General features: G+C 45.0%; 1 protein-coding gene across 1 annotated transcript; it reads right to left on the bottom strand.

Moving 5' to 3' along the window:
• Window positions 1–1,815: 1,815 nt before the first annotated feature.
• LOC138671739 (baculoviral IAP repeat-containing protein 5.1-like) lies at window positions 1,816–26,004 on the bottom strand. Its single transcript, XM_069759891.1, has 4 exons — window positions 25,867–26,004; window positions 24,825–24,934; window positions 21,633–21,750; window positions 1,816–1,932 (listed from the first exon to the last, which is right to left on the bottom strand). Exons 1-4 carry the CDS (start codon window positions 26,002–26,004, stop codon window positions 1,816–1,818), a joined length of 483 nt encoding a protein of 160 aa, XP_069615992.1.
• Window positions 26,005–27,787: the final 1,783 nt, after the last annotated feature.

Below are 27,787 nucleotides of genomic sequence, written 5' to 3'. Positions count from 1 at the left end.
AAAAACGCATGCATCATCAAAACGCATGCAAAAAATGCATGCGTTTTTAATGTTAAGTATAGGGCAAAAACACATGTGTTTTTTGCGCAAAAACGCAAATGTGAAACCAGCCTAATGTGTGCTGGTGCATGTGAAATGCTTCTGTCAGGTTGACAGCAGGATTTAACAAGTTGAGAGCTGCAAGTGTTAGCTAACATGTGTAGGGAAAGATATGGGCTCAGTGAAAGGGCAGTCCCACACGTCCAGATAATTCCAGTACCGGAAAAATTGGTACCGGAATTATCAGTGTCCGTGTGCCCGTGCGTTTGTGGCACACATGTGAAAAGACGCCTACTCACAAGAGAGGCGTTTTGGATCTTTAATCTAAATACTCGCTTTCCCTTAGGTCTAAATAAAAGAAACGAATTATTGTACTACTATTGCTAATTGTTTAGTGTCATTGTTTTAAATTATGTGTTATAATCGCATGTATGTTCGTAGGACTTTTCACAAGAGATCATGTGATGTGGAGAGGGCGGAGCCTTTATCTCTGAACACTATGTGTAGCTTTCATTTGTACTATGGCATAGGCATGAGTAAGACCGATTCAGTTCAAAATGCGTAGCCAATACCATTACAAACACCTGCTTGGTCCATCGCATGTAAGGATTTTCTGCTTTTAACCATTTTGGATCAATAAAGATTACACATTTATCGGAGCTGGAGTATCTCTTCTATTTGGATTTGCTGCTGCCCGGGTACCACACGGAGTGTGCAGGAGACAGCGCTAGAGATAAGCGCTGTCCCCTGCATCTGGTGCTGAGGCTGCCATTCATATCTTCTCTGCAGCAGCGTTTGCTGTAGATATGAAAAATGCTTTTTTTTTTGTTTCTCGTGTTTAAAATAGAGATCCCTGTTCCCAAACCCCTCCCACCCCCTGTGCGCCCGCCTGGTTTTATTAAAATACCCACCCGGCTCCCTCGCAGTGTCCTGTCCTCGCCACACCTTCTCCTGTATGAGCGGTCACGCGGGGCCGCCCATTACAGTAATGAATATGCGGCTCCAACCCTATGGGAGGTGGAGCCGCATATTCATGACTAATCGGCAGCCCCACATGACCGCATACAGGAGAAGCTGCGGCGAGGACAGGACACTGCGAGGGAGCCAGGTGAGTATTTTAATAACAGCAGGCGGGCGCACAGAGAGTGGGAGGGGGGGGGGTGGGAACAGGGATCTTTATTTTAAATACGAGAAACAGAAAAAAAAAAAAAAAAAAAGAATTTCTCATATCTTCTCTACAGCAAATGCTGCTGTAGAGAAGATATGAATGGCGGCTTCAGCACCACGTGGGGGCGGGGGGGGACAGCGCTTACTGTAGCGCTGTCTCCTGTATGGCACACGGACAACGTCCATGTGCGGTACGTGTTTTACATGGACCCATTGACTTTAATGGGTCCGTGTAATCCGTGCGCTCCCACGAATACTGACATGTCTCCATGTTTTGCACACGGACACACGGTCCGTGAAAACACGCTGACATGTGCAGAGACACATTGATTTCAATGTGTCTACGTGAGTCAGTGTCTCTGGTACGTGAGGAAAGTGTCACCTCACGTACCGGAGCCACTGACGTGTGAAACCGGCCTGAGAAAGCAAAGTTAAGTAGTTGACGCAGGTGATGTCGGTGCTTATGGAATTACCGTATTCAATTCTTCTTCTTGAACAGTAGTAATTTTTAATAAAAACACAACTATGTATAAAATGTTTATTAACAGGCTGTAAAAAAAAAAGTTAATGCACTAAACAATAGTTAAAACTGTAAATGTAATAACAACATTAGTCCTCTATGTCTAATGAGCAGGCATGCTGATTGGCGAAATATTCTACTAGCCGCCTGGTTGTAGCAGTCATTTCCTCATTTAGATATTCAGTGACAACAGTGGAAAACTTGCGCTAGAAGAAAAGCAAGAATATAAAAATCAGTCTTTTAATACAATTACAGATCCACATTAATGACTGCTACCAATCCCCACAATACTTTGCCATCCTAACAAAACTAGTTTAGTAAGCTACAAATGAGTGTCAATTGCATACCTTGGTGCGCTGCGCTATTTGCAAGGAATAACTTTTATAATTCAAAGTAGATTGATGGCCAAGCAGCTATACAAAAAGTGAAATCATTACCTCAAGAGGGTGCAACCAACATCCATTTGCTATATTTCCATATATGTAAAACTGACAATTTTTTATGTTTTGAAAGGGCTATGCAGCACCCCCTTCCTGATTGGTATTAGGAAGATTAGAGAGACACTGACCCATTCTTTGCCAAAGCAGCAGGCCAACTTACATAAACTTGTGCACATTTCCCCATTTAACAGAATGGAATACTTGTAGTCCTGGTAATTGTAATACCTGGTGTTCAGCAAAGTCTACCTTTGCCCACTTGCCGATCAGGCAGAAGAAGCACATTAGACAGCATGGCAAGAGGGTATTGGGGAGTCACGTGCAATTTTTCCCCCTCTAGTTTACACATTTGGGGGTTGATCAAAACTGGCCGCAGTACCCCAAAAAAAAAAAACCCACCACGAAGCAATAATGAAATGGAGGATGGTTCTTGAAGCCCCCCAACCTGTGACAGTAGTACATAAATACCTAAGGCTAAAGTTATTTCAAGCAGTCTAAATACATGTTGACAAACCTGGCTCTGACCAAAATCCACTAACCACAGGCCCTTTATAGCCTTAAATCCACGATTTCCCCTACCTGCCACCACTTAAATAAAGTGTTCTTGAGGTGTTGGCAGATATGCAACAGATACAGGCTTATTTGTGCGCAGGAGGAGTTTACACTTTTCTGACATTAGATGGCGATGTGGTGACTGCTTATGCATTATATTTAACTAAGCATATTACTTGTTGTACTTTGGCTTAACTTTCTCTCTGGTAAAAAGGTCCTTCAGACTTTTGTTATGCTGTATTAAGAAGCTGATGCATGTACCTCATGTTCTGTGAAGATAAAAGTTATACTAAAGAAAAAAAAAGTTCTAAAAATCCACATGCATAGTTTGGTCACAGAATAAACGTGTGAAACAGGTTATGGGCCAAGCATAGAAGGCAAAAGAATCCTTCAGAGCAATTCTCTCCAAACAAATAAGACATAAGTTAAAGATGAGCAGCAGTTCAGAGCCCAGACTCACAGTAACTAAGGCTACTTTCACACTTCTGTCTTTTGTCCTCCGTCGCAATCAGTCATTATGGGCAAAAAAGTCGTAGTTACTTACCGATAACTGTTTCTCGGAGCCCATGACAGCACTACGGAGAGAGGGGATCCGCCCTTTAGGGACAGGAAACCTACAGATAAAAGGGCGGTACCTCTCCCTCGCATCAGTTGGTTTACAGAGCATCGGAGGACCTCCAGGTTAGTTTACAACAGAGAAAAAAAATCATTACAACATTTCTTAATAGAGGAACCCCGTGCCTAGACTATACTATATAAATTATATGTAATTAAAGGTGCTCACCGCACTCGTGATGGGAGGGAATAAGCGGGTGCTGTCATGGGCTCCGCGAAACACCGTTATCGGTGAGTAACTACGACTTTCTCGGTCTCCCATGACAGCACTACGGAGAGAATTGCAGAGACTAAGCTTAGGGAGGGACCACCGCCTCGAGAACCCTTCGTCCGAAGGTTAAGTCAGACAGAGGCTAGATTTAATCTATAGTGTCTAAAGAAGGTTGATGGTGATGACCAGGTGGCCGCCTTACAGATTTGCTCTATCGATACCTCCGACCTCTCAGCCCATGAGGTAGCTACTGCTCTTGTGGAATGCGCCCTTATACCATCTGGGATCGTATTCCCCCGAGGATGAATATGCCAAGGCTATCGCCTCCTTTATCAACCTTGCCAAAGTACCTTTGGATGCTCGGAATCCTTTTCTGGGACCCTGAAAATAGACAAACAGAGCCTTCCTTCCTATACTCCCTGGTGGAATCTAAGTATTGGACTAGGCATTTTCTGATGTCTAGATTATGGAAGTTCTGCTCTTTCTCATGTTTTGGGTTTGGACAAAAGGACGTCAGGGATACTTCTTTTGACCTATGGAATTTTGATGCCACTTTTGGCAAATGGGCCGGGTCAGGTCTAAGAGTGACTATCATCTAATATTTTAGTGAAAGGTGGATTGGAGGATAGGGCTTGAATGTCACTTATTCTGCGCGCAGATGTTAACGCTACCAAGAGAATAGTCTTAAGTGATAATGTTTTGATGGGAATTGACTAAGTGTTCGAATGGAGGACCAGTTAACGCCGAGAGGACTAAATTTAAGTCCCATGAGGGCACCTTTTGACTTAAATAAGGGCTTTGATCTTGTTACTGCCTTAATAAAACTGATTATCCATGGGTTGGCCACAATATTTTGATTATAGAGTGCTCCTAGAGCTGCTATTTGTACCTTAAGAGTACTAATCGCCAACCCCTGTTCCAGACCTTTTTGTAGGAACTCCGTATTTTAGGAATTGAGGGCCCATCCTGGACTTTTACCTTGGAGATGGACAGGAATTTTTTCCAGGTTTTCCCATATATTTTAGTAGTGATGGGTTTTCTACTTTTAATAACGTGGCGACTAAGTTGTCTGAGAAACCTCCTTTTAATAGTCCCCATTCAAAAGCCAGGCTGTCAAATGTAAGTTCGACTCCTGTGGGTGGAAGATCGGACCTTGATGTAGAAGGTCTGGTATATTCGGTAGGACCCATGGGTCTGAGACCGATAGCATCCTCAGCCAGGAGAACCACATTCTTTTTGGCCAGAACAGGGCTATAAGGATCATTTTTGTTTTGTCCTCTCTGACTTTCCGAATGACTGCCGGGATCAGAATGGTTGGAGGAAAGGCATAAGTCAATTTTTGAGTCCATGGTATCAGAAAGGCATCTAGAGCCTGTGGATTCCCTTCCGGGTTCAGTGAGCAGAATTTGTTCACCTTGTTTTTGAATTGGCGAATAAATCTATTGTTGGTGTTCCCCACATTTCTGTGATCTGGTCGTAGATTGTTTAGGGACCACTCGCCTTGTTTTAACCGAGTTAGACTCAAGTAATCTGCTCTCTCGTTGTTTGAACCCCGAATATGTAATGCAGAGAGGGATAGTAGATTTTCTTCTGCAAGCTTGATAATTTTGGCGGAGGAACTCAGTGCTCGAGACCTTGTTCCTCCCTGGTGGTTTATATACGCTAGTCACTTTGTTGTCCGAAAAAATTCGGACATGATGTCCCTGAATGTAGGTCAGAAAAGAAAGAAGAGCCTGAAGCACCGCCCAAAGTTCTTTTTGGTTTGAGGATGCTGATAGTTTCTGAACTGACCAGATTCCCTGAGCCACTCTGTCCCCCATGTGAGCCCCCCATCCTCTGGGACTCGCATCGGTTGTTATTACCCAAGATATTTTTGGCACCCAAGGAACTCCCTTTGACAGGTTTTGGCTTTACCCCCACCAAAGAAGGGAATGAATAACTGAGGAATTTAGGGTAATCCGACTTTCCAAGTTGATTTTTTAGTAATGACTGCCATTCTAGTATGTGCCACTGAAGCTCCCTTGTGTGGAATTGTGTGAAGGGTATCGCTGGTAGGCATGAGGATAGAGAGCCTAGTAGCGACATTGCTCTCCTTAGAGTCATGGAAGGATGGTGTAACGCTCGTGCCATCATGGCTAATATGTTGTCTTTTTCAGGATCTGGAAGTCGACATTCTTGGACCCGGGAGTCTAATGTCAGTCCTAGGAACTCCTGTACTTGACAGGGTTCCAACTTTGATTTTTTTATGTTTATGAGCCACCCCAAGTCCGTCAAAATAGTCATTACTCGGTCTCTCTGTTCTCTGCAACTTTGAGCCGAGTTGCTTGCAATGAGAAAGTCGTCCAGGTAAGGGACTATTAATATATTTTGTTCCCTTATTGTGGGCCATCATTTCCGCTACTATCTTCGTGAATATTCGAGGAGCTATAGAGATCCCGAAAGGAAGAGAGCCCTGTACTGGAAATACCTTAGTTGCCCTTTTATGGGGACTGCCATCCTGAGAAATTTTTGAGTGATCGTGGATGGGCACATGGTAATATGCGTCGGTTAGGTCTATCACGACCATGTAGCAATTCAGAAAAAGGATTTTTATGGTAGACTTTATTGTTTCCATTTTGAACTTGTGATTTTTTACGTATCTGTTTAGGTTTTTTAGATTTATAATGGTCCGAAAGGACCCGTCGTGTTTCGGTACTAAAAATAGAGGGGAGAAAAAAAAACAAAAAAAAAACAAAAAAACCTTCCCTTATTTCCTAAGGGGAGATTTCCCGAATTACAGATTTTTGCAGTAGGGAAATAAATTCTCTCTAAAGCTGCTTGTTCTGCTGCCGAGAACCTTGTTTGTTTTTGTTTCTATGTAATTCTGGGGGGGGGGGGGGGAGGGAGGGAACAAAATCTATTTTTAGACCGGACTGTATGATGTTTAAAATCCAGATGTTGGATATTTTCTTCCAGGCGGGAAGGAATGATGTGAGTCTTCCCCCCACCGTAGGAAAAATGTCATTTGGAGGGCTTTTTGTCACGAGAGGTATTGCCAAAGAGGTAACCTCTATCCCTTCTCCTGCCTTCTTCCCATTTATTCTGCTCCCTGGGGGGTCTGCGGCGGAAAAGCATTAAGCTACTTACTGGTAGCGGCATTTCTCGGAGGCCCATGACAGCACGACGAGAGAGGGGATCCGCCCATTAGGAACAGGAAACCTACAGATACAAAAGGGCGGTACCTCTCCCTTGCCTCAGTTGTATTTCAGAGTCTTGAGAGGACTACCGCGGTTAGTGGTACACAAAAATATACACTATATACAGATTATATACAAAAATAGCAGACATCTATTGGGACTGGTATCATATTGTGAAATATATACATTTATATGGAGTGCAACCCCCACGTGAATAGGGAGGGAACCAAGGGTGCTGTCATGGGCCTCCGAGAAATGCCGCTACCAGTAAGTAGCTTAATGCTTTACTCGGACTCCCATGACAGCACGACGAGAGAATTACAGAGATGTAAGCTTCCTTAGGGAGGGACTATGGCCTGTAGCACCCTTAACCCGAATGCGAGATCAGAGGAAGCCCCCCAAATCCAACCTATAGTGCTTAAAGAAGGTGGACGGGGATGACCATGTGGCCGCCTTACATATCTGGTCGATTGATACTCCAGACTTTTCCGCCCAGGATGTAGCCATGGCCCTGGTGGAATGCGCCCTCAGATTCTGCGGAGCCGGACCCCCACCTGCAGTGTAAGCCAAAGAGATAGCCTCCCTAATCCACTTTGCTAGTGTGTACTTTGATACCCCAAGTCCCTTTCTAGGGTTTTGGAAAGATAAAAACAACGCATTATCTTTCTTCCAAGTGTCAGTAATAGAGATGTATTCTAGCAGGCATCTCCTAACATCTAATGTATGGAGTAGTTCTTCTTTAGGGTTGGAGGGATTGGGAAGGAAGGATGGTAAAACTATCTCCTGTGTCCTGTGAAACCATAATGACACTTTTGGTAAATAGGCTGGGTCCGGTCTGAGGATTACTCTGTCTGGTAGAAACTCTGTATAAGGGGATACCCTGGAGAGCGCTTGTATGTCTCCAACTCTACGCCGGAAATGCTCCAGCACGCGCTGAGAGCTGTGCAGGACGCCGGGGAATGGAGCGCAGCGCTCCGGGAGCTCACCCACACGCCTGAGCCCGGCACCCGCAGCCCCACCATACCGCTGCACCACCAATGGGAATACTTACCGACGCTGATGGAGGCAGGAAATCCTCCGGACTCCGCTCCCTGCTGCGAACGCCACTGCCGTGAAGTCCAGCAAGGACCACCATGGCGTCTCCAGGGATCTCCGCACCGGCCGAGGTAGGAGACCCCCCCGCTACCGTAATCGGCCGGCCTGGGCCTTTTGTCTGTAGGCACCCGTCCCCTCAGGAACAGGAAACCAACTGAGGCAAGGGAGAGGTACCGCCCTTTTGTATCTGTAGGTTTCCTGTTCCTAATGGGCGGATCCCCTCTCTCGTCGTGCTGTCATGGGAGTCCGAGTAAAATCTCCGGTTCCGAAAAGACTGCCTGAATGGGGCTGGACCTAGATTTGGAAACCCCTTTTTGTCTTCCGCTTTCTGGAGGATGTCATCCAGGGTCTCTGCAAACAAAATTCCCTTCACATGGGATAGAATATAGCTTTAACTTTGTCTGGAGGTCTCCAGGCCAGCTCTTGAGCCATAAGGTCCCTCTGGCTGCATTGAGAGACCAGCGGCCTTAGATGTTAAGTGCACAGAGTCTGCTGAGAAGTCTGCCAGGAATGCTGCTGCTCTAATTACAGGGATTGAATCCAGCAACTTATTTCTGGGTAATTTGACTTTCTAATTGGTCAATCCACACCATTAGAGATCTGGAGGTGCAGGTCGCTGCAACAGCAGGTCTCAAGCTACCCCCAGCCGAATCCCACACCCCTTTAAGAAATGTATCCGCTTTCTTATCTAAAGGGTCTCTGAGGGTACCCATATCCTCAAACGGGAGCGCAAATTTTTTCAAGGCTTTTGCCACCGCTACATCCAGTTTTGGTGACTTATCCCAGGAAGTGGATGCCTCATCTTCGAAAGGATACTCTTAAGCGAGGGCACCAAAGAGTTTCTCTTATCCGGTTTCTCCCACTCTTTTTTGATTAGTGATTGGACATTGGGATTTAGAGGAAATGTTCTCCGCTTTTTTTGTCCCAGACCTCCAAACATTACATCTTGGGCCGTTTTGTCGGGTCTAGGTTCCTCAACCCCCCATAGTAGCCCTAACGGCTCTCACTAAAGTATCCACTTCAAGTGGGAAGCAATGCCGGCCTGAATCTTCCTCGGAGGATAGGGAGGAATTAGAATCGTCCTAATCTGCGTCTTCAGATGAGGATCGGACAGAGTGGGAATGTACTGTCTCTTATTTTAGCTTTCCTTTTTTGGAAGATAAAACGGCATTTTGAACCTCGGACCGGAGTATGTTTTTAAGTTCAGATGCGAAGTCGGGAGTCTCCTCACATAAACGCTGGATGCATGATTTGCAAAGCTTTTTGTCCCAGGTTACCGGTAAAGCTTTGTCACAGATGGGGCAGGATTTATTTTTCTTCTTCTCCAACCTCTTCTTTCCCTATTAAGGCAGAAGAGGGAGCCCCATTATAAAATATGTACATTCACGGAGATCACTCACCATTCGGATGTGGAAGGCAGGTACCGGTTCTGGAGGGGGGTCTGGGTCTGGTAGAGAAGGTTCCTGAGGAGGCGTATTAGTCTATGCAGCAGAGCTGCTGCGCTGTGTGGAACGGCTGCTAGACCCACTCCTGGTATTCTTTGGGTCTGACCTCCTGTGGTGCTGCTGCCTTGGCTGCAGCTCCTGCTGTGGATCGCTGTCCTCCATGGTTACAGGGAGATAGTTGTTGCACACATAGTTGTCGCACTATGTGTGCACCATCTCCCTATTTGTATTTGGCGCCACCCCCGGCGTTCACCGCACTTCCGGTCCTACATCACATCCTCCAGGGAGAAAAGAGCTACCGCACATGCGCGTGGCGATGACCCAGAAGTCCTGCCGCATTTCCGGAGCGGCGGCCATCTTTGTACACCCGGATCGTGCACTTATCGGCACAGGAGCTCCGGGTGATCCAGCGCCCCTTCTACATATCCGAATCAGCGGCGTTCTCCCCCCGCTCACCCTGAAGAACCCCTCTGTTCCAGCGGTGGTGGCTTCGGGAGCCGGACAAGCCGTGGCAGGAGCCTCCTCGCTGCCGGAACCCGACCGCCCGGTCCATCGGTCTTACTAACAGGTACCACCGAAAAGAGGTTCCCTGTTCAGGGACAGGAAACCAACTGATGCGACAGAGGTACAGCCCTTTTATCTGTAGGTTTCCTGTGCCTGAAGGTCGGATCCCCTTTCTCCGTAGTGCTGTCATGGGAGACCAAGAAAGGGATCCTGCAAATGTGCTTGCAGGATGCGGTTTTTTTGCCCATAAACTTGTATTAGCGACGGATGGGCACACGTCGCATCCATCGTGCGACGGATCCGTCATGTTTTGGCGGACGCGATGCACAAAACGTTCAATGTAACTTTTTGTGTGACGTGTCCGCCATTTGACTGTGCATGTGCGGCCGAAACTCCGCCCCCTCCTCCCCAGACTGCAGAATGGGCAGCGGATGCATTGAAAAACTGCATCCGCTGCCCACGTTTTGCAGTTATTTCACAACGTCTGTCGGAACGTCGGCCCGACACATTGCGACGGGCCCGTACCGATGGAAGTGTGAAAGTAGCCTAAGCTGAACAATGAGAAACATCAGTTATGGAAGTTCAAAGTGGAGATGTTATTGTCTAAGGATAATTTATGGAAGGTAATCACTACAGACAGACCCAATGATATCAGACATAGGATAATAAAACACAGACAAGCAAGAGCTACTCAGCTTATTAGTGGAGGATAAGTTAATCCACATAATTAATGAGAATACAGCAACAATATTATTGTGCAGTTTACTGTGCCAGATTCATACACTGCTGATATGTGCACTAGAGACCAGACATGGACACAGAACTACCAAAAGAATAAAAATTCAGTTACATCCTATAGCCTTTTTTTAGTAAAATATTAAGCAAACACCACAGCCAATTGATACAGAGCAAGACTTGTAGCTAAAGGCCATTTTCAGAAATATGGAGAAGACTATGATGAGACATTTGCTCCAGTTAAACACACCACAATCAGAACTTTGTTTACCGTTCTAAATAGAAGACATTTACATGGAACAACCCCCAGGATTTAAGGCTAAATGGAAACCAAACATTGTTTGTAAGCTACAGAAAAGTATATATGGTTTGGCACAAGCCACTAAAACGTGGCATGATAAAAATCACAGAAGTACTCAAACGAACATTTTCAAATCAGCAAAGCAGATCCTTGTCTCTATACAAAGACTGAGATTGATCCATGTGCTGATATGTGAATGATATTTTAGTTTGTTTTGAAAAAGGGATGAAGCAGAGATAGTGAAGACTTTGGATCAACACTTCCAGATTGAGCAAGGACGGTGTCAAAGCCAAACAAAAATGGATTGAAATGCAGTGAAGAGAGCAATCCATTATTTGAAAGAGACTAGCAGTGTTAAACTGAAGCTACCTGCAAGTGAGAAATGCATTTTTAACCGGATATGTTAATGCAGACTGGGCTGAAGATCCAATTGACAGGAAATCAGTGTATCTTTTCTGGCTCCCAGGTGGACCAATTAGTTGGACTATTAAAGAGACTCGTCACCTGAATTTGGAGGGAACAATCTTCAGCCATAGGGGCGGGGTTTTCGGGTGTTTGATTCACCCTTTCCTTACCCGCCGGCTGCATGCTGGATTGAAGTTTGTTCTGTCCTCCGTAGTACATGCCTGCACAAGGCAATCTCACGCGACCAATCACAAGCCGCAACGTCATCAAAGGTCCTTAACGCGCTTATTCTTAGGAAGGGAATCATGGCGGTTGCAGCGGTGACAACCAGGGCGCATCCGAGGGTAAGTATATCAATATTTTTTTTTATTCTTTATTTTACACATGAATATGGATCCCAGGGCCTGAAGGAGAGTTTCCTCTCCTTCAGACCCTGGGAACCATAGAGGAATACCTTCCGATATTTGTATCCCATTGACTTGTATTGGTATCGGATATCGGTATCGGCGATATCCGATATTTTTCGGATATCGGCCGATACCATTACTTTCAAATATCGGACAGTATCGCTCAACACTACTGTTTGACACTCATTAAGTCAATGCCTCAGACTGCAAGCTGTTATAAAAGCCAGACATGATGCAACAAAATACTAGTGATGTGTCGGAGTGTTTTCCTGGTCCCCCCCCCCCCCCCCCCCATGATTCCATAATCTGTTCCCTTATAATTGAGTGACTCCATAATTTTTCCCTATGCTTGGATAAAAAATAAAAAGGTAGCCCATTACCGACTACCACATTTTTTGTTCTGGATTTCTTTTAGTGTTTGTTAAAGCCAGAAAGTTGCCATTTGTAATGATTTTAGTTTTGTTCCATGTGTGATCTGCTTTTTTTTTCCTACAAAATTAAACTGAATGAATATCTCCAAGGCTGGTGATTACATAGTTTTTGCCAGGGGTTGTACATCAACTCCTGAGGAGGAGATATTGCAAACCGAGGCATGCTATTCCGTCCGGTTTTCGTTTAGCTGGACCATTTATTTTTCAACAGGACAAGGACCCCAAACACACCTCCAGGCTGTGTAAGGGATATTTGACCAAGAAGGAAAGTGATGGGGTGCTACGCCAGATCACCTGGCCTCCAGTCACCAGACCTGAACCCAACCCAGATGGTTTGGGGTGAGCTGGACCGCAGAGTGAAGGCAAAAGGGCCAACAAGTGCTAAGCATCTGAGAACTCCTTCAAGATTGTTGGAATACCATTCCCGGTGACTACCTCTTGAAGCTCATCAAAAGAATGCCAGAAGTGTGTGCAAAGCAGTCAAAGCAAAAGGTGGCTAGTTTGAAGAACCTAGAATATAAGACATTTTCAGTTGTTTCACACTTTTGTTAAGTATATAACTCCACATGTGTTAATTCATAGTTTTGATGCCTTCAGTGTGAATGTACAATTTTCATAGTCCTGAAAAATACAGAAAAATCTATAAATGAGGCTCTATCTCTAGCAATTTGTTTTGTTCCTATAGAAGAATTAAAATAAGCCATTAGAATTTTCTCTTCTGTGCGCCGTCCCAGGTCTGGAATAGAGATGAGCAAACCTTTCAAGGTTTGGTTCACCAAAATGTGCATGCAGTATGTTAAAATGAGGGAGGTAATGACCATATGACACTCCGCAGCTCCTCTGAGGTAGACACATCCCCCTCTCTTCAAACACATCTCCCCTGCTAATCATACAGCATCACTAGTCTAGCCAAAGTTTTAACAAGTGTATCAGTGGAAACGAGAGGATTTACCGAACTTTGTTGACTGAGTAAAAATGCTTGTGAAACCAAACACGAATGTGCTACGATTGTGCAGAATTTGGGACTGGTGAACATTTTCTGACCAAGTTTGCTCATTTCTACAGATTATGTTCTGCTGGCCCTGGGTGATCAAAAGCCAATCCAGGGACGCTGAAGGGTAGAAGTTCACGACCTCTCATCCAACGGCAAGGTAGCACTGACTTGCATGCTGAACCAGAGAATCTATCTAGGCATCTAGTCCCAACTGTCCTGGATACAGGGGACAGTTCAGGATTTGGGTCTACAATCTGCAGTCTCTGATGAATAGCCTTCACAACTCCTCCTGCTAAGGGAGAAAGCTATTGCAAATGGGAGTGGATTGGGGTGTGGCAAAAATTTGCCACAGAACGCTACACACTAGCCACATGATCTGTCCATCTGGGAGGTATGATATAGAAATGCTATTGAGATCCAACCAAGTCTGGATGTTCGCTTTTTATTAGAGTTGAATTTGTTCGGATTTGGTTCCGAATATGAGCGACATCGAATATGATTTTTGCAATATTGGTGGAACGGCATAGAATTTACCAAATATGATCAGAACATATATGGAGCATGAATACGGTACCAATATGGCAAATGCAGATTCGGTGACCAAATCTGAACAAAATTCACTCAACTCAACTTTATGCACAATGGCCGCCATAAAAAAAAAATGGTATATAGTATTTCCCTGCTCAGATTAATTTGCAGGATTAATAGCAAAAGGATTAGCCCTGAGGAGGGGATTTTGGCATCAGTTTCAGGCTGCAGCATAAAGGACATACAATTCACCTCATCTTGTCCTACACAATCCCTTCTGCACAATCTTTCCCCAAGTGCTGCTAGCAGAGTTTAACTATGGACTATAATTAGCCCTAAGGACTGTTGCACTGAATATAAATGTGGACGAATCCCTGGCCAATACGTAGCTACAATTCTGTCCCTCTCATCAGCACCTCTCCCTACACTACATGCATCTGGGGTACAGTTTGGCGAGCATGACCTACTGTAGATGTCTTCTGATGACGCTGTGCAGCCAGCCTATCAAAATGATGCCACAACAAAGATGGCTACTGCATTACAGTGACTGGTAGGTGATCTCCACATGTTCATGGTGTCTAAAAAGGTGCTAAACATGTAGAACCTTAAGCATTAAAAAAAAAAAAAAAAAAAAACCACCCACACTAGCCGAGTAACAAGCACACTGATGTTCGAGCGTGTTACGAGTAGCGACGTGCGCGCTCACTCATCACTAGTATTTATATAAGCTAATAAAATAGATCATTTTTAAAGTTCATACCATTAGGGAAATTTGTATTAAAGGGAATCTGTCACCCCAAAATTCACCTATAAGCTAAGGCCACTGCCATCAGGGGCTTATCTACAGCATTCTGTTATGCTGCAGATAAGCCCCTAATGTTACCTGAAAGATAAGAAAAACAGGTTATATTATACTCACTCAGGGGCGGTCCGATGGGCGTTGCGGTTCGGGGCCTCCTATCTTCATATGATGACGTCCTCTTTGCTTCCTGCCGCAGCTCCTGCGCAGGCGTACTTTGTCTGCCCTGTTGAGGGCAGAGCAAAGTACTGCAGTGCTCAGGGAAAAGTAAGAGGCCCAACGCCTGCATACTGCAGTGCTTTACGCTGCCCTCAACAGGGCAAATCAGTACGCCTGCCCAGGAGCCGCAGCAGGAAGAAGAGAAGAGGACGTCATCGTATGAAGATGGGAGGCGCTGGACCCAGACCGCCCCTGGTGTTTTTCCTTATCTTTCAGGTTACATCAGGGGCTTATTTACAGCATTACAGAATGCTGTAGATAAGCCCCTGATGCCGGTGGCCTTAGCTTATTGGTGAATTTTGGGGTGACAGATTCCCTTTAATAACGCGTATCCAAAAAGCTTCCCGCTTGGTTTAATGTCCGTCAGTAAACTCCTCCTCGGGCATTTAACCCTCTCAATTTCAAAAGATTCTGATATCAATGTGCGCAATGGAGGCATGTGGTAAAGTGTTTGTGCTGTATTTAAAAACTAAATTTGTTTTTGATGTTTTTAAATGTTTAACCCCTTCATGACCCATCCTATTTTGACCTTAATGACCTGGCCATTTTTTTGCAATTCTGACCAGTGTCCCTTTATGAGGTAATAACTCAGGAACACTTCAACGGATCGTAGCGATTCTGAGATTGTTTTTTCGTGTCATTGGGCTTCATGTTAGTGGTAAATTTAGGTCGATAATTTTTGCGTTTATTTGTGGAAAAAAAAAAGAAATTTGCCGAAAATTTTGAAAGTTTCTCAATTTTCAAATGTTGAATTTTTATTCTGTTAAACCAGAGTTATGCGACACAAAATAGTTAATAGACAACATTACCCACATGTCTACTTTACATCAGCACAATTTTGGCTGAATATGGCTGAAAATACCCAAACGTGACACTATTCTAAAAACTGCACCCCTCAAGGTGCTCAAAACCACATTCAAGAAGTTTATTAACCCTTCAGGTGCTACACAGCAGCAGAAGCAACATTGAAGGAAAAAAATTAAAGTTAAATGTTAATTTATTTTTGTCACAAAAATGATCTTTTAATTTACCAAGGGTAAAAAGGAGAAACTGGACCCCGAAAGTTCTTGTCCAATTTGTCCCGAATACGCCGATACCCCATGTGGGGGGAACCAATGTATGGGCGCACGACAGGGCTCGGAAGGGAAGGAGCACATTTTGAATGAAAAGTTGGCTCCAATCTTTAGCGGACACCATGTCGCGTTTGGAGAGCCCCTGTGTGCCAAAAGATTGGAGCTCCCCTACAAGTGACCCCCATTTTGGAAAATAGACCCCCACCCCCCCCAAGGAGCTTATCTAGATGCATAGTGAGCACTTTGAACCCCCAGGTGTGTCACAAATTCTCACAACAAAAGCTCTTTTAGCCTCAATTTTTTCTTTTTCACATGGGCAACAGGAAAAAAAATGGATCATAAAATTTGTTGGGCAATTTCTCGAGTACACCGATACCTCACATGGGGGGATAAACCACTGTTTGGGCACACAGCAAGGCTCCGAAGGGAAGGAGCGCCATTTGGAGCTAATTTTTCATTCAGAAAGTCAATCATTAGTGGACACCATGTCGTGTTTGGAGAGCCCCTGTGGGCCTAAACATAATGGAGCTCACCCACAAGTGACCCCATTTTGGAAACTAGACCCCCCAAGGAACTTATCTAGATGGGGGTTCAAAATGTTCACCATACAAGTGCTTCACAGAAGTTTATAACGCAGAGCCGTGAAAATAAAAAGTCATTTTTCTTTCCTCAAAAGTGATTTTTTTAGCCTGCAATTTTTTATTTTCACAAGGGTAACAGGAGAAATTTGACCCCAAAAGTTGTCCAGTTTGTCCCGAGTACGCCGATACCCAATATGTGGGGGTAAGCCACTGTTTGGGCACACGTCGGGGCTCGGAAGGGAGGGAGTACCATTTGAATTTATGAACTCAAGATTGGCTGGAATCAATGGTGGCGCCATGTTGTGTTTGGAGACCCCTGATGTGCCTAGACAGTGGAAACCTCTCAATTCTAACCCCATCACACCCCTAACCCCAATTTCAAACCCAACCCCATCACACCCCTAACCTTAAGGCGGTGTCCCCATGTTGCGGATTTGTGTGCAGGTTTTTTTCGCACCATTTTTGAAACATCCGCAGGTAAAACGCACTGCGTTTTACTGCAAATTTTCTGTGTTTTTTGTGCGGATTTCACCTGCAGATTCCTATTGAGGAACAGAAGTAAAACGCTGCGGAATCCACACACAAAGAATTAACATGCTGCGGAAAATACCAAGCGGTATTTTCCGCACCATGGGCACAGCGGATTTGGTTTTCCATAGGTTTACATTGTACTGTAAACATGGAAAACTGCTACGAATCCGCAGCGACCAATCCGCATAGTGTGCAGATAGCCCAATTTTAACCCTAACCGCAACCCTAGTGGAAAAATAAAAATAAATATTTTCTTTATTATGTTCCCTACCTATGGAGGTGATAAAGGGGTGTAAAATATATATATATATATATATATATATATATATATATATATATATATATATATATATATATATATATATATAATTTTTAATTTTTTTTCTGGTCACTGTGATAGGTTCTATTACAGTGATCAGAATCTGCTGGCCGATTCGGTGGGCGCTCTGCGCATGCACCCGCCATTTTGGAAGATTGCAGCACCCATAGGAGAAGATGTAGTGACACCGGGACTCTAAGTTGGGGGGGTGGGATCGGACAGCCAATGGGGCAGAGGGCTGGACGGAGGGGTAGGAAACACTGATGTCGGCTGCAGATTGCCACTGTCAGTCGGTGGCGGGGTCAGATCAGGGTCTCCAGCCGTGGCCGATGATATTGCAGCATCGGCCATGGCTGGATTGTAATATATTTCACCAAGTTTCATAGGTGAAATATTAAATTGCTCCGATTGGCTGTTGAAAGTGAAACAGCCAATCAGAGAGTGATCGTAGCCACGTGGGGGCAAAGCCAACCCCCCTGGGCTGAAGTACCACTCCCCCTGTCTCTGCAGGTCGGGTGAAATTTTAGTTAACCTTTCACCCGATCTGCAGGAAAGCGATCCTGCCATGATGCCACAGGTCGGATCGGCACAGACTCATGACGCCTACGTGGCGTTATAGGTCGGGAAGGGGTTAATGATGCGTCCCTTAACACCCAATGTAGTGTACCCAACAGAGTGCATTCAATGCAATAGACAACATGATGGGGCACAGCTGAAGAAATAATCAGTTCTGTGACTGGCACCAAACAAAAATTTAATAAAAAAAAAAAAAACACACTTAAGCTAACTGACATACATTACATTGATTTTCCCCACACTTCGAAAAGCCCTTGAGAGAGCAAGGTGGGGTTAGGAGAACCCTCCTGAAAAAGGCTTGGAGAAAGGGTATCCCCTAAAGATGTTTCACAACATAGCGACATCCATTGTTCAGCATGTCCCTCAGAATATCATCCTGGTTAATAACAGGCAAATATTTAGCAATAATATTTTTAATTTTGTTAAATTGAAGACTAAATGCCATCTACTATATAATAGTCTAAGGGTCACTTCCGTCTGTCTCGGATATTCATTGGTCACGGCCTCTGTCTGGTCATTGGCGTTTTGCCACGACCAATCAGCGAAGGGTGCAGTCCGGCGGCAACATGTCCGCTCCTTCCTCCCCGCAGTCAGCGCACACCATTAACACTGCTATTAACCCTGTGTGACCAACTTTTTTTTTTTTTACTATTGATGCTGCCTATGCAGCATCAATAATAAAAAGATCTAACGTTAAAAGCAATTTAAAAAAAAAAAAAAAAAAAAAAAATCATACTCACCTTCCAGCGCCTTTCCCGCTCCTCACGACGCTTCCGTGACTGGTCCATGCATTGCGATCTTGCGAGATGACGTAGCGGTCTCGCGTTACCGCTACGTCATCATCTCGCAAGACCGCAGTGCATTCGAGACCGGAGCGTGCGAGGAGCGTCGGTAAACCTTTCCTGGATCCAGGGGCCAACAGAAGGTGAGTATATAACTATTTTTTATTTTAATTATTATTATTTTTTTTTTTTTTAACGGGGATATGATGCCCACATTGCTATATACTACGTGGGCTGGGCAATATACTACGTGGACATGCATATTCTAGAATACCCGATGCGTTTGAATCGGGCCACCATCTAGTGGATAATATAATAGGACAAGATGACTGTTGGTATAGAGGCGTTCTTCCCCAGTTCTTTTATTGACTTTAGTTAATGTTGACTGCATTGCAGAATTACTATACTTTATATTTTCTTTCAAGATTTAAAAAGAAATTGTCCCTTTCTAGGTTAAATGCTGCCTCATGTGAACAGGCCTGTTGAGCACAAGCTGAAGGATCTGGTGTTATGGTATGGATGACAGCTTGAGGCTAGCAATATTATAGCCAGATAATTCCTTTAAGTACAGTGCAGCATGCACATTGATCTTTCAAGGGTCGCCATGAATGTACAAAACAAGAAAAGCAGAAAGTCAGAAGGGGGACAGTTTGTGAACCTCAGATTTAAATTGTTGATGTAAGAAACGAATGTCTGCATAAACCAAATGACAAACCTAGACTCTTTAGCGGGGCATAGACAGAATTAACATTAGCCAATGAGAGATTTATGTATGCTAATGCCACCACATATTTAGAGATAAATTGTAAAATTAGAATTGGCTCACATTATGAATACCAATAGACTATAAAGACTGACCAAAATTTGTAATAAAGAGATCGGCTTTGATAATCAGAGTAGCTCTTCCACGCATTTGAAGGTTACAATTTTACTTGGAATAGGCAGAACATCCCACATTATGTGGTGACTACACAGCTTAAGAGGAACCTGTCAGCAGAACTGTGCACAGTGTCAGGTCGGTGCCGTTCTACTGATTAAAATGATACCTTGAATGATGAAATCCGTCTTGTGGTTGTTGTTTAACCTTTATTTTCAGTTTTGAGTTAATGATATGCTGTGTTCCGGCGGCTTGTGGGGGTCTTTATGGAGCGCTCCTGTAGGGCAGTGGGGTACTCTGTACCAGAGCCTTCGGTTCTCAAAGGGGGATGTCACGGTGGCTGACCCGGTCCGTGGCCCTCGGGAGGTCCGATGTAAGAGGGTGAATGTTTGTGACGCCACCTGTGGTAGTCGGTCAGGGTGACCGACGCTGGTTAGGGGTCTGCTGGGGTGATGTTATGGCAGCTAGATGGTATACCTTCCCACAGGTGAGGTTTGTCCCCAGGGCTTCCCAATGTAGTGGTGGTGGATGGTGTGAGGCGCAGTGAATAACGAGAACACAAGGTTGCAGTCTCTTTACCTTTTACTGAAGGCTTCAGCATCCACAGTCCAGAGCACCACATCACAGGGTAGGCAGAGTCCGGACGGTTTGAAGGCAAATCCAGAGTCCCCTTATCCATGTGGAAATCAGTAGCCTTCCTCTAGCCTGGGTGTTGTAGTACCTTATTGCTGAGCCTCTCATAAGGTCCTCACAACTTTTGTAGATGTTATGTCTTTCTCTGCCCCCCAGATGGATAGGACAAACCCATATGACTGGTGGCCTGAGGCTTTTTACAGGGACTCTAGCATGCCCCAGCCCCCACAAGTTGCCACCGTGCCTCCTGGGTATAGGGCGGATCGGTAACTGAAATTAGCTGTCTCTGGAGCAAGGCATAAAGGACTGTTGCTCCCTCGGTTTTCCGGCTACTGGATCCTGCGCCTCAGAAGGAGGCAGCCTGTGCAAGGCAGAACTCCTTCTGGTTTCCTCTCCTTTTGCTAAGACTTCTTCTCACTCTCTACAATACAGTTCGCTGTTCGTGTCTCTTTCTTGGTAACTGCCGCACGTGGGGCAGGCGCAGTTCCGTGTCCTTCTCTCTAGGCCTCTGACAGGATCCCACCCCTGTCAGGGACCAACTACCTGAGCGGAGCCCAGATAGCAACTGTCCTGAGCCGAGCTCAGTCAGCGTCTGCCTGAGCAGAAACCCAGCTAGTATCTGCCTTACTTCCTATCCAGACCACCAATTTACCCAATTGTGAAGAGTGCCCTAAAATAGGAGCATAGCTCCCCCTGGTGGACCGGAGTATGAAGTGTGTTGCATGTTGGTGTTACCTGGTAGTGAGAACTCCTTTATTGCCTCCAAAGGAAACATCACTCCTCCCTAGAGGAGAACGATATTACTGCAACGACCAGGACCCTGGGGCGCTGCATTTATGTGGTGCTCTGGTTATATATTCATAATGAAGACTGCTGACAGGTCACTGATCCCTCAGCCATCTCAGAGCTGCTACTAAGCAGGCGGAGCCATCTTGGAGGAAGAATTTTCTCTTCTACAGCAAGATGGCACCGCCGGCGCATGCGTAGTAGCAGCTATTAGATCACAGCTATAGTGCAAGCGCCATTTTCAAATTGATTTTTTTTTATTCTTTTCCCCCCCTAACTGAATAACATGATTAGAATGTATTATTGGCACATAAAACAGGCGATTATGCTGCATATTATGCTGTATATATATATTCATTATCTAAACTATGGGGGCAGGTCAGTGAGGGATCAGTGACCTGTCAGCAGTCTAGATTATGAATATATAATCAGAGCACCACATGGAGACCACCCCCTTCAGACCCACCTTAGGACACAAGCATATCATTAACTACAAAGTGAAAACAACGATTAAAGAACAACCACAAGATAGATTTCATCAGCCAAGGTATCATTTTAGTCAGTATAACAACGCCGACCTGACACTGTCTAAGTTAATGTGCACAGTCCTGCTGACAGGTTCCCTTTAAGTGTCCCAGGGGGCGACAGATTCCCTATAATACTTTTCGATTTGTTAGAACCTCTCCTGGATCCAAAGAAACTGCCTTCAATAATAATAATAGTATTTATATAGCGCCAACATATTCCACAGCGCTTTACAATTAGCTACAACTTTTTACGTTATTGGTTTCATAATTCCAAGTCTGATGAACAAAGCTCCATATAAAGCTTGTTATGGGAAGCGTCTGGTCACACATTATGCACAGATTTAAAAGGTGTCTCATACTTCCTTACATAGAATGTCTTAATACGAAAAACCTCCAGCCGCAGAAACTCTTCCATGGTCAGGTCATCTATCGTCTTAGTCAGGGACAAGAAGCCACAGGTGACACAACGCTTGGAGTGTTCAGCCCTGTAGAAGACAGTAACATATGCATTCTATTACACAGGGCTAAAAAAGAACCTTTCTCCCCAAGGCAATATAATATACAGGGCTCAAACTAGCTGAAATAAAAGTTTTATGGACTTAAAGGAATCTGTCAGCAGGTTTTTGCTAGTCCATCCGAGAACAGCATGATTTAGGCTCAGAGACCCCAATTATACTGATGTATCACTTAAATTCCTTTTTTTTTTTTTTTTATCAAAACTGCGGTATCTGCTGCAGATCAAGCAGTTGTCTGAATGTCAATCTCTGTATAATGCCATCCACACCACTGATTGAACAGTGCACATGGGCCGCTTTTTGCCTACGACAGCTCTCATTGGCAGGGGTGGGTTATACAGAGCTAATGAATATGGAGGACTACATGGCAGCAGGTTTACTACTCTACAAGTGATAATCTCCTGCTGATTTTATTATTATTATTATTATTTATTATTATAGCGCCATTTATTCCATGGCGCTTTACATGTGAGGAGGGGTATACATAATAAAACAAGTACAATAATCTTGAAAAATACAAGTCACAACTGGTACAGGAGGAGAGAGGACCCTGCCCGCGAGGGCTCACAATCTACAAGGGATGGGTGAGGATACAGTAGGTGAGGGTAGAGCTGGCCGTGCAGCGGTTTGGTCAATCGGTGGTTACTGCAGGTTGTAGGCTTGTCGGAAGAGGTGGGTCTTCAGGTTCTTTTTGAAGGTTTCGATGGTAGGCGAGAGTCTGATATGTTGTGGTAGGGCATTCCAGAGTAGGGGGGATGCACGAGAGAAATCTTGTATGCGATTGTGGGAAGAGGAGATAATAGGGGAGTAGTTATTAGTAGTTAGGGGAGTTAATAGTTATTAAAACTATTTCAAACAGTGAGTCCTGAAATCATGGACTTCCCCTGCACCATGCTGCTGTCGGATGGCAAAACCTTAACGGGAACCGGTCATAAAATATATATATATATATATATATACATACACACACACTATTAACTTGCAGATATGGTGTTACTTGGCAGGTTAGTCGCGTTACTAAGCTGCCCAGCACAAGCATGTAGTGTTAGATAGCGTACTTTATTCTCCCCATCAGCATTTGGGTTCAGTCACCGCTCTGACTGTATTGACCGGTCTTCACTGACATCCAGCCCCCCGTGCAGTGCAGAGTGAGTGCCAGTCAGGGCAGGGAGTGTGATTACATCCTCTATTCTGTACTCTTAGAGTGGTAACTGAAGCAGCGCCTCCTCCATGACTGAAACAGAATGATGCCGTGGAGAAAAAAAAGCTTGTTTTCTCCCTGCAGTGTTCAACCATGTGCAGGTAAGACTAGTTTCACACTAGCATTTTGCTGAGCTGCGGACTTCCTCTGTGAAGCCCCGCCCACACCTCCGCCTACCTATCTTTAACATTAAGTACGCAGGTCTTGCGATGTATCCGCATGCGTCGTTTTGACGATGGGGAAGAAAACATTCCTACCAGCTGCATTCGACGCCGGTCACTGCATCGTCAAAACAACGCATGCGGAGGCATCCACATGACCTGCGTACCTAATGTTAAAGATAGGTACGCAGGCCGCATGCAGGCGTAGGCGGAGCCGAGTGGCGGCGGTGCAGCTTCACGGAGGATGTCCACAGCTCAGCAAAACGCTAGTGTGAAACTAGCCTAAGAATCGCTATTAAAGGGACACTGTCACCTGAATTTGGAGGGAACAATCTTCAGCCATGGAGGTGGGGTTTTTGGGTGTTTGATTCACCCTTTCCTTACCCACTGACTGCAATATTGGATTGAAGTTCATGCTGTGTCCTCCATAGTACATGCCTGCGCAAGGCAACATTGCCTTGTGCAGGCATGTACTACAGAGGACAGAGAATGAACTTCAATCCAATATTGCAGCCAGCGGGTAAGGAAAGGGTGAATCAAACACCCCAAAACCCCGCCTCCATGGCTGAAGATTGTTCCCTCCAAATTCAGGTGACAGTGTCCCTTTAACCTGCAGGTTAACAGCATTTGTTTCGGGTAACCGGCTCCTTTTAAGTTTGTTTGAATCACCCAGTGTGTATAATCCTCAGTTTCAGATTCTCCTAGAGATCAGTGTCTGACCCATAGCCCTGAACAGCTTATTTATATGCAATAAAAAAAAAAAAAAAAAAAAAAAAAAAACACGACATGCATTTCAGCTTCCTACCCACACGCCCATATAGACGGCTTAGGCTACTTTCACACTAGCGTTATTTTCAATACATCGCAATGCGTCGTTTATGGGAAAAAATGCATCCTGCAAAGTTGTCTGCAGGATGCGTTTTTGCCCCATAGACTAACATTAGCGATGCATTGACACGTCGCAACCGTCGTGCAACAGTTGCGCCGTGTTGTTGCGGACCGCCGGGAGTAAAAAACGTTACATGTAACTTTTTTGCTGCCGACGGTCCGCCATTTCCGACCGCGCATGCACGGCCGGAACTCCGCCCCCACCTCCCCGCACCTCACAATGGGGCAGCGGATGCGCTGGAAAAATGCATCCACTGCTAGCGTCGGTACGACGGCCCGACGCTCTGCGATGGGCCGAGTCTGACACTAGTGTGGAAGTAGCCTTAGGAGGGACGATCCTACTGACAGATTCCCTTTAAAGACTGCAGTAAGTTAGAGCTGTGCTAGATTTAGAGTTTAGATTAAGGGAAAAAAAAAAAAAAAACACTGCATCTAATGGAGGTCATATGTCACTTACAGAACAGTATCTAAAGGCAAGATTTTACAGTGTAATTTGTTAGAAGTACGATAAGAGGTGCAATTTTTTACTGTACTGTATTTTCCATTACTGGCTTGTAGAGATGAGCGAATGTATATTATGCCTAAATCCCTGCTGCTGCACAACCTCAACACATGCGAGGTCTAACTCCGATCACACCATTTGCTCATCACTACTGGCTTAGCTTAATGATACAAAGTGCTGCCATGTGAAAACCACCTTACAGCTACAGGATGATAAGACGTTTGCACTTTTTTTCATTACAATTTCCATAATTGCGGCAAAGTATCCATGCGATTGGGAGTTGTGTACTCACAGGGGATCATCATCCGGCTCCCAGCCCTCCAGCTCTTTTAAACAGAAAAAGCAACAAGCCACATCAGGCTCATTCTCAGTCGGGCAATGCACAAAACCAGCTTTGGCCATCTAAAAAACACAAATATTAAGGTTTTTTTTTTTAGTTTCCTTGTGCCCCACTTGTTTTATCACTATATACTAACGTTCCCTGCTAAAACCCTTGTGATTTTAAAGCAATTCCACTAAAATGGGCACAGATCTCAACCAACCATCAGATGTACGATACACTAAGGGTATGTTCACACGATGCGGATTTGGCTGCGGATCCGCAGCAGTTTCCCATGAGTTTACAGTTCAATGTAAACCTATGGGAAACCAAAAACGCTGTGCACATGCTGCGGAAAAAGCCACGCGGAAACACAGCGGTTTACATTCCGCAGCATGTCACTTCTTTCTGCAGATTCCACAGCGGTTTTACAGCTGCCCCTATGGAAAACCGCAATTGTAAAACCACAGTAAATCTGCGAGAAATCTGCAGTAAAAAACGCAGCATTTTTGCCCTGCAGATTTATCAAAACTGCTGCAGAAAAATCCGCAATGGCTAAGAATACGTGTGCACGTAGTCTAAAGAGTGAGAGGAAACATGCAAAATGGGAACAGTAAAGATAGTCAGATGTTATAAGGGGGTGAATAGAGCCAAGATATTTAGGCCAACAAATGGAATCCATCCAGTCAGCTGTTATTAGGTCCCATCGGTCACCACCAGTATTTCAGTCTTATACAATCCCCCTTTAACAAAAAAAAAAAAAAAAAAAAAAAAAAAAAAAAAGAAGTGAGTGATATGGAAAAATTCCACAGCGCAGGGCCTAAAAGCGCAGCGTATGGTGTATAATAACCTGTTTTCTGGGGAATTGATGAACTGGTTTATTTTTATAGCAGTGTGAAGATTTTTGTAAAATCTCATCCACTTCACTGGCATTGCAGTTGACTGTGTACCTAGCACATGTGCCACTTACTCTACCATTGCTAAGCCCTAAGTCACGCCTTAGCCCCACACTTACATTCTCAGGGGTGCACTTGCAGTTTTCTGTGAAGGGCCAGTCTGTAAATGTGCTCAGCCGCTTGTTATAGTCATACATGATTCTGAAGTCCTTCAGGCGCTGCAAGACCCGCATGACCCTTTTCTTTGCCCCATGCATATTTGTAATTACAGTGCTCTGCCTTCTCCTGCACAGACTTTATGGAGCCGGTCACTTGACACACCCATTTTGTGAGCAGCTGTCAATGTGTGGCTCTCTCACACCTCATCACACCCAGGTGCCCATGATCACCCACTCCTGGTTTTGGCTACAAATACTGATGAAAAATCCTGACCAAATCCTGATGCAATCCTGAACGTGTGCACATACCCTTAGACTGCTTTCACACTAGCGTTGTACGACGCACGTCGCAATGCGTTGTTTTGCAGAAAAAAACAGATCCTGCAAAGTTGTTTGCAGGATGCATTTTTTCTCCATAGGCTTGTATTAGCGATGCATTGCCACACGTAGCAACCGTCGTGCGATGGATGCGTCTTGTTGTGACGGACCGTCGGCACCAAGAAACGTTGCTTGTAACATTTTTTGGTGCGTTGTGTCCGCCATTTCCGACCGCGCATGCGCGGCCGGAACTCCGCCCCCTCCTCCCCGCAACTCACAATGGGGCAGCGGATGCATTGTAATAATGCATCTGCTGCCCCCGTTGTGCTGCATTGATACAGGATGCGTCGGTACGTCGGCCCGACGGACTGCGACGGGCCGATGCTAGTGTGAAAGTAGCCTTAGGCTACTTTCACACTAGCGTCATGCTACGCATGTCGCAATGCGTCGTTTTGGTGAAAAAAAGCATCCTGCAAGTTGGCTGCAGGATGCGTTTTTTCCCTATAGACTAACATTAGCGACGCATTGCGACACATTGTGACGCATTGCCACACGTCGCAACCACCGTGCGACGGTTGCGTCGTGTTGTGGTGAACCGTCGGAACAAAAAAAGTTACATGTAACTTTTTTGTGTGTCGTGTCCGCCATTTCCGACCGCGCATGCGCGGCCGGAACTCCGCCCCCTCCTCCCCGCAACTCACAATGGGGCAGCGGATGCATTGTAATAATGCATCCGCTGCCCCCGTTGTCACAGGATGCATCGGTACGTCTGCCCGACGCACTGCGACGGGCCGACGCTAGTGTGAAAGTAGCCTTAGGGTATGTGTCCACGTTCAGGATTGCATCAGGATTTGGTCAGGATTTTTCATCAGTATTTGTAAGCCAAAACCAGGAGTGGAACAATTAGCGGAAAAGTATAATAGAAACATATGCACCACTTCTGTATTTATCACCCACTCCTGGTTTTGGCTACAAAAACTGATGGAAAATCCTGACCAAATCCTGATGCAATCCTGAACGTGGACACATACCCTAAGAGTATGTGTCCATACGCAGTTCCGTCCAAAGCGCTGCCGGCTTTTGTACGTGCGGCAAGTCCACATGTGTTCATTGAACCATGCGGAATCACCATACATAGGATGGTGATATTTATCTTGCAGACACTGAGCATCTCAACAACATAAATTGACATGCTGCAGTCTGGAAAGACGCGCCGTATGTCCGTCTATGCAGGGAAGCCAAAGGCGTCCGTGCATGCATAGTGGAGATTGGATTTGATAAATGCCTATCCACTATGCTGTAACATCTGGCCGCTGTGGATTGGACGCTGTGCGCAGCGTCCAATCCGCAGAGTTTACTGACCGTGGGAATATACACTTAGGGTCTAGTCACACAAAGCTTTCTTTATCTGGCATTTGAAGCAGATTCTGAGCCATAATCCATGTGAAAAAAAAACTATTGAAGGCTATGTTCACACGTTGCGTTTTTAATGCAAATTTTAAGCTGCATTTTACAGTATCAGCAAAAGCTATGAGACTTCAGAAATCTCATGCAGCTTGTTTAC

The sequence above is a fragment of the Ranitomeya imitator genome, chromosome 3 (genome assembly GCF_032444005.1).
Source record: "Ranitomeya imitator isolate aRanImi1 chromosome 3, aRanImi1.pri, whole genome shotgun sequence".
Taxonomy (NCBI): domain Eukaryota; kingdom Metazoa; phylum Chordata; class Amphibia; order Anura; family Dendrobatidae; genus Ranitomeya; species Ranitomeya imitator.
Note: the sequence above shows the minus strand (reverse complement) of the source record. Positions and strands in the feature narration are given on the sequence as shown.

Coding starts and splice junctions, on each gene's coding strand:
- LOC138671739 (XM_069759891.1), bottom strand. CDS start 26,004: ATGCATGGGGCAAAGAAAAGGGTCATGCGGGTCTTGCAGCGCCTGAAG. Junction 24,935..25,866: donor GCAAGTGCACCCCTGAGAAT/GTAAGTGTGGGG, acceptor TGTGTTTTTTAG/ATGGCCAAAGCTGGTTTTGT. Junction 21,751..24,824: donor GAGCCGGATGATGATCCCCT/GTGAGTACACAA, acceptor TGTCTTCTACAG/GGCTGAACACTCCAAGCGTT.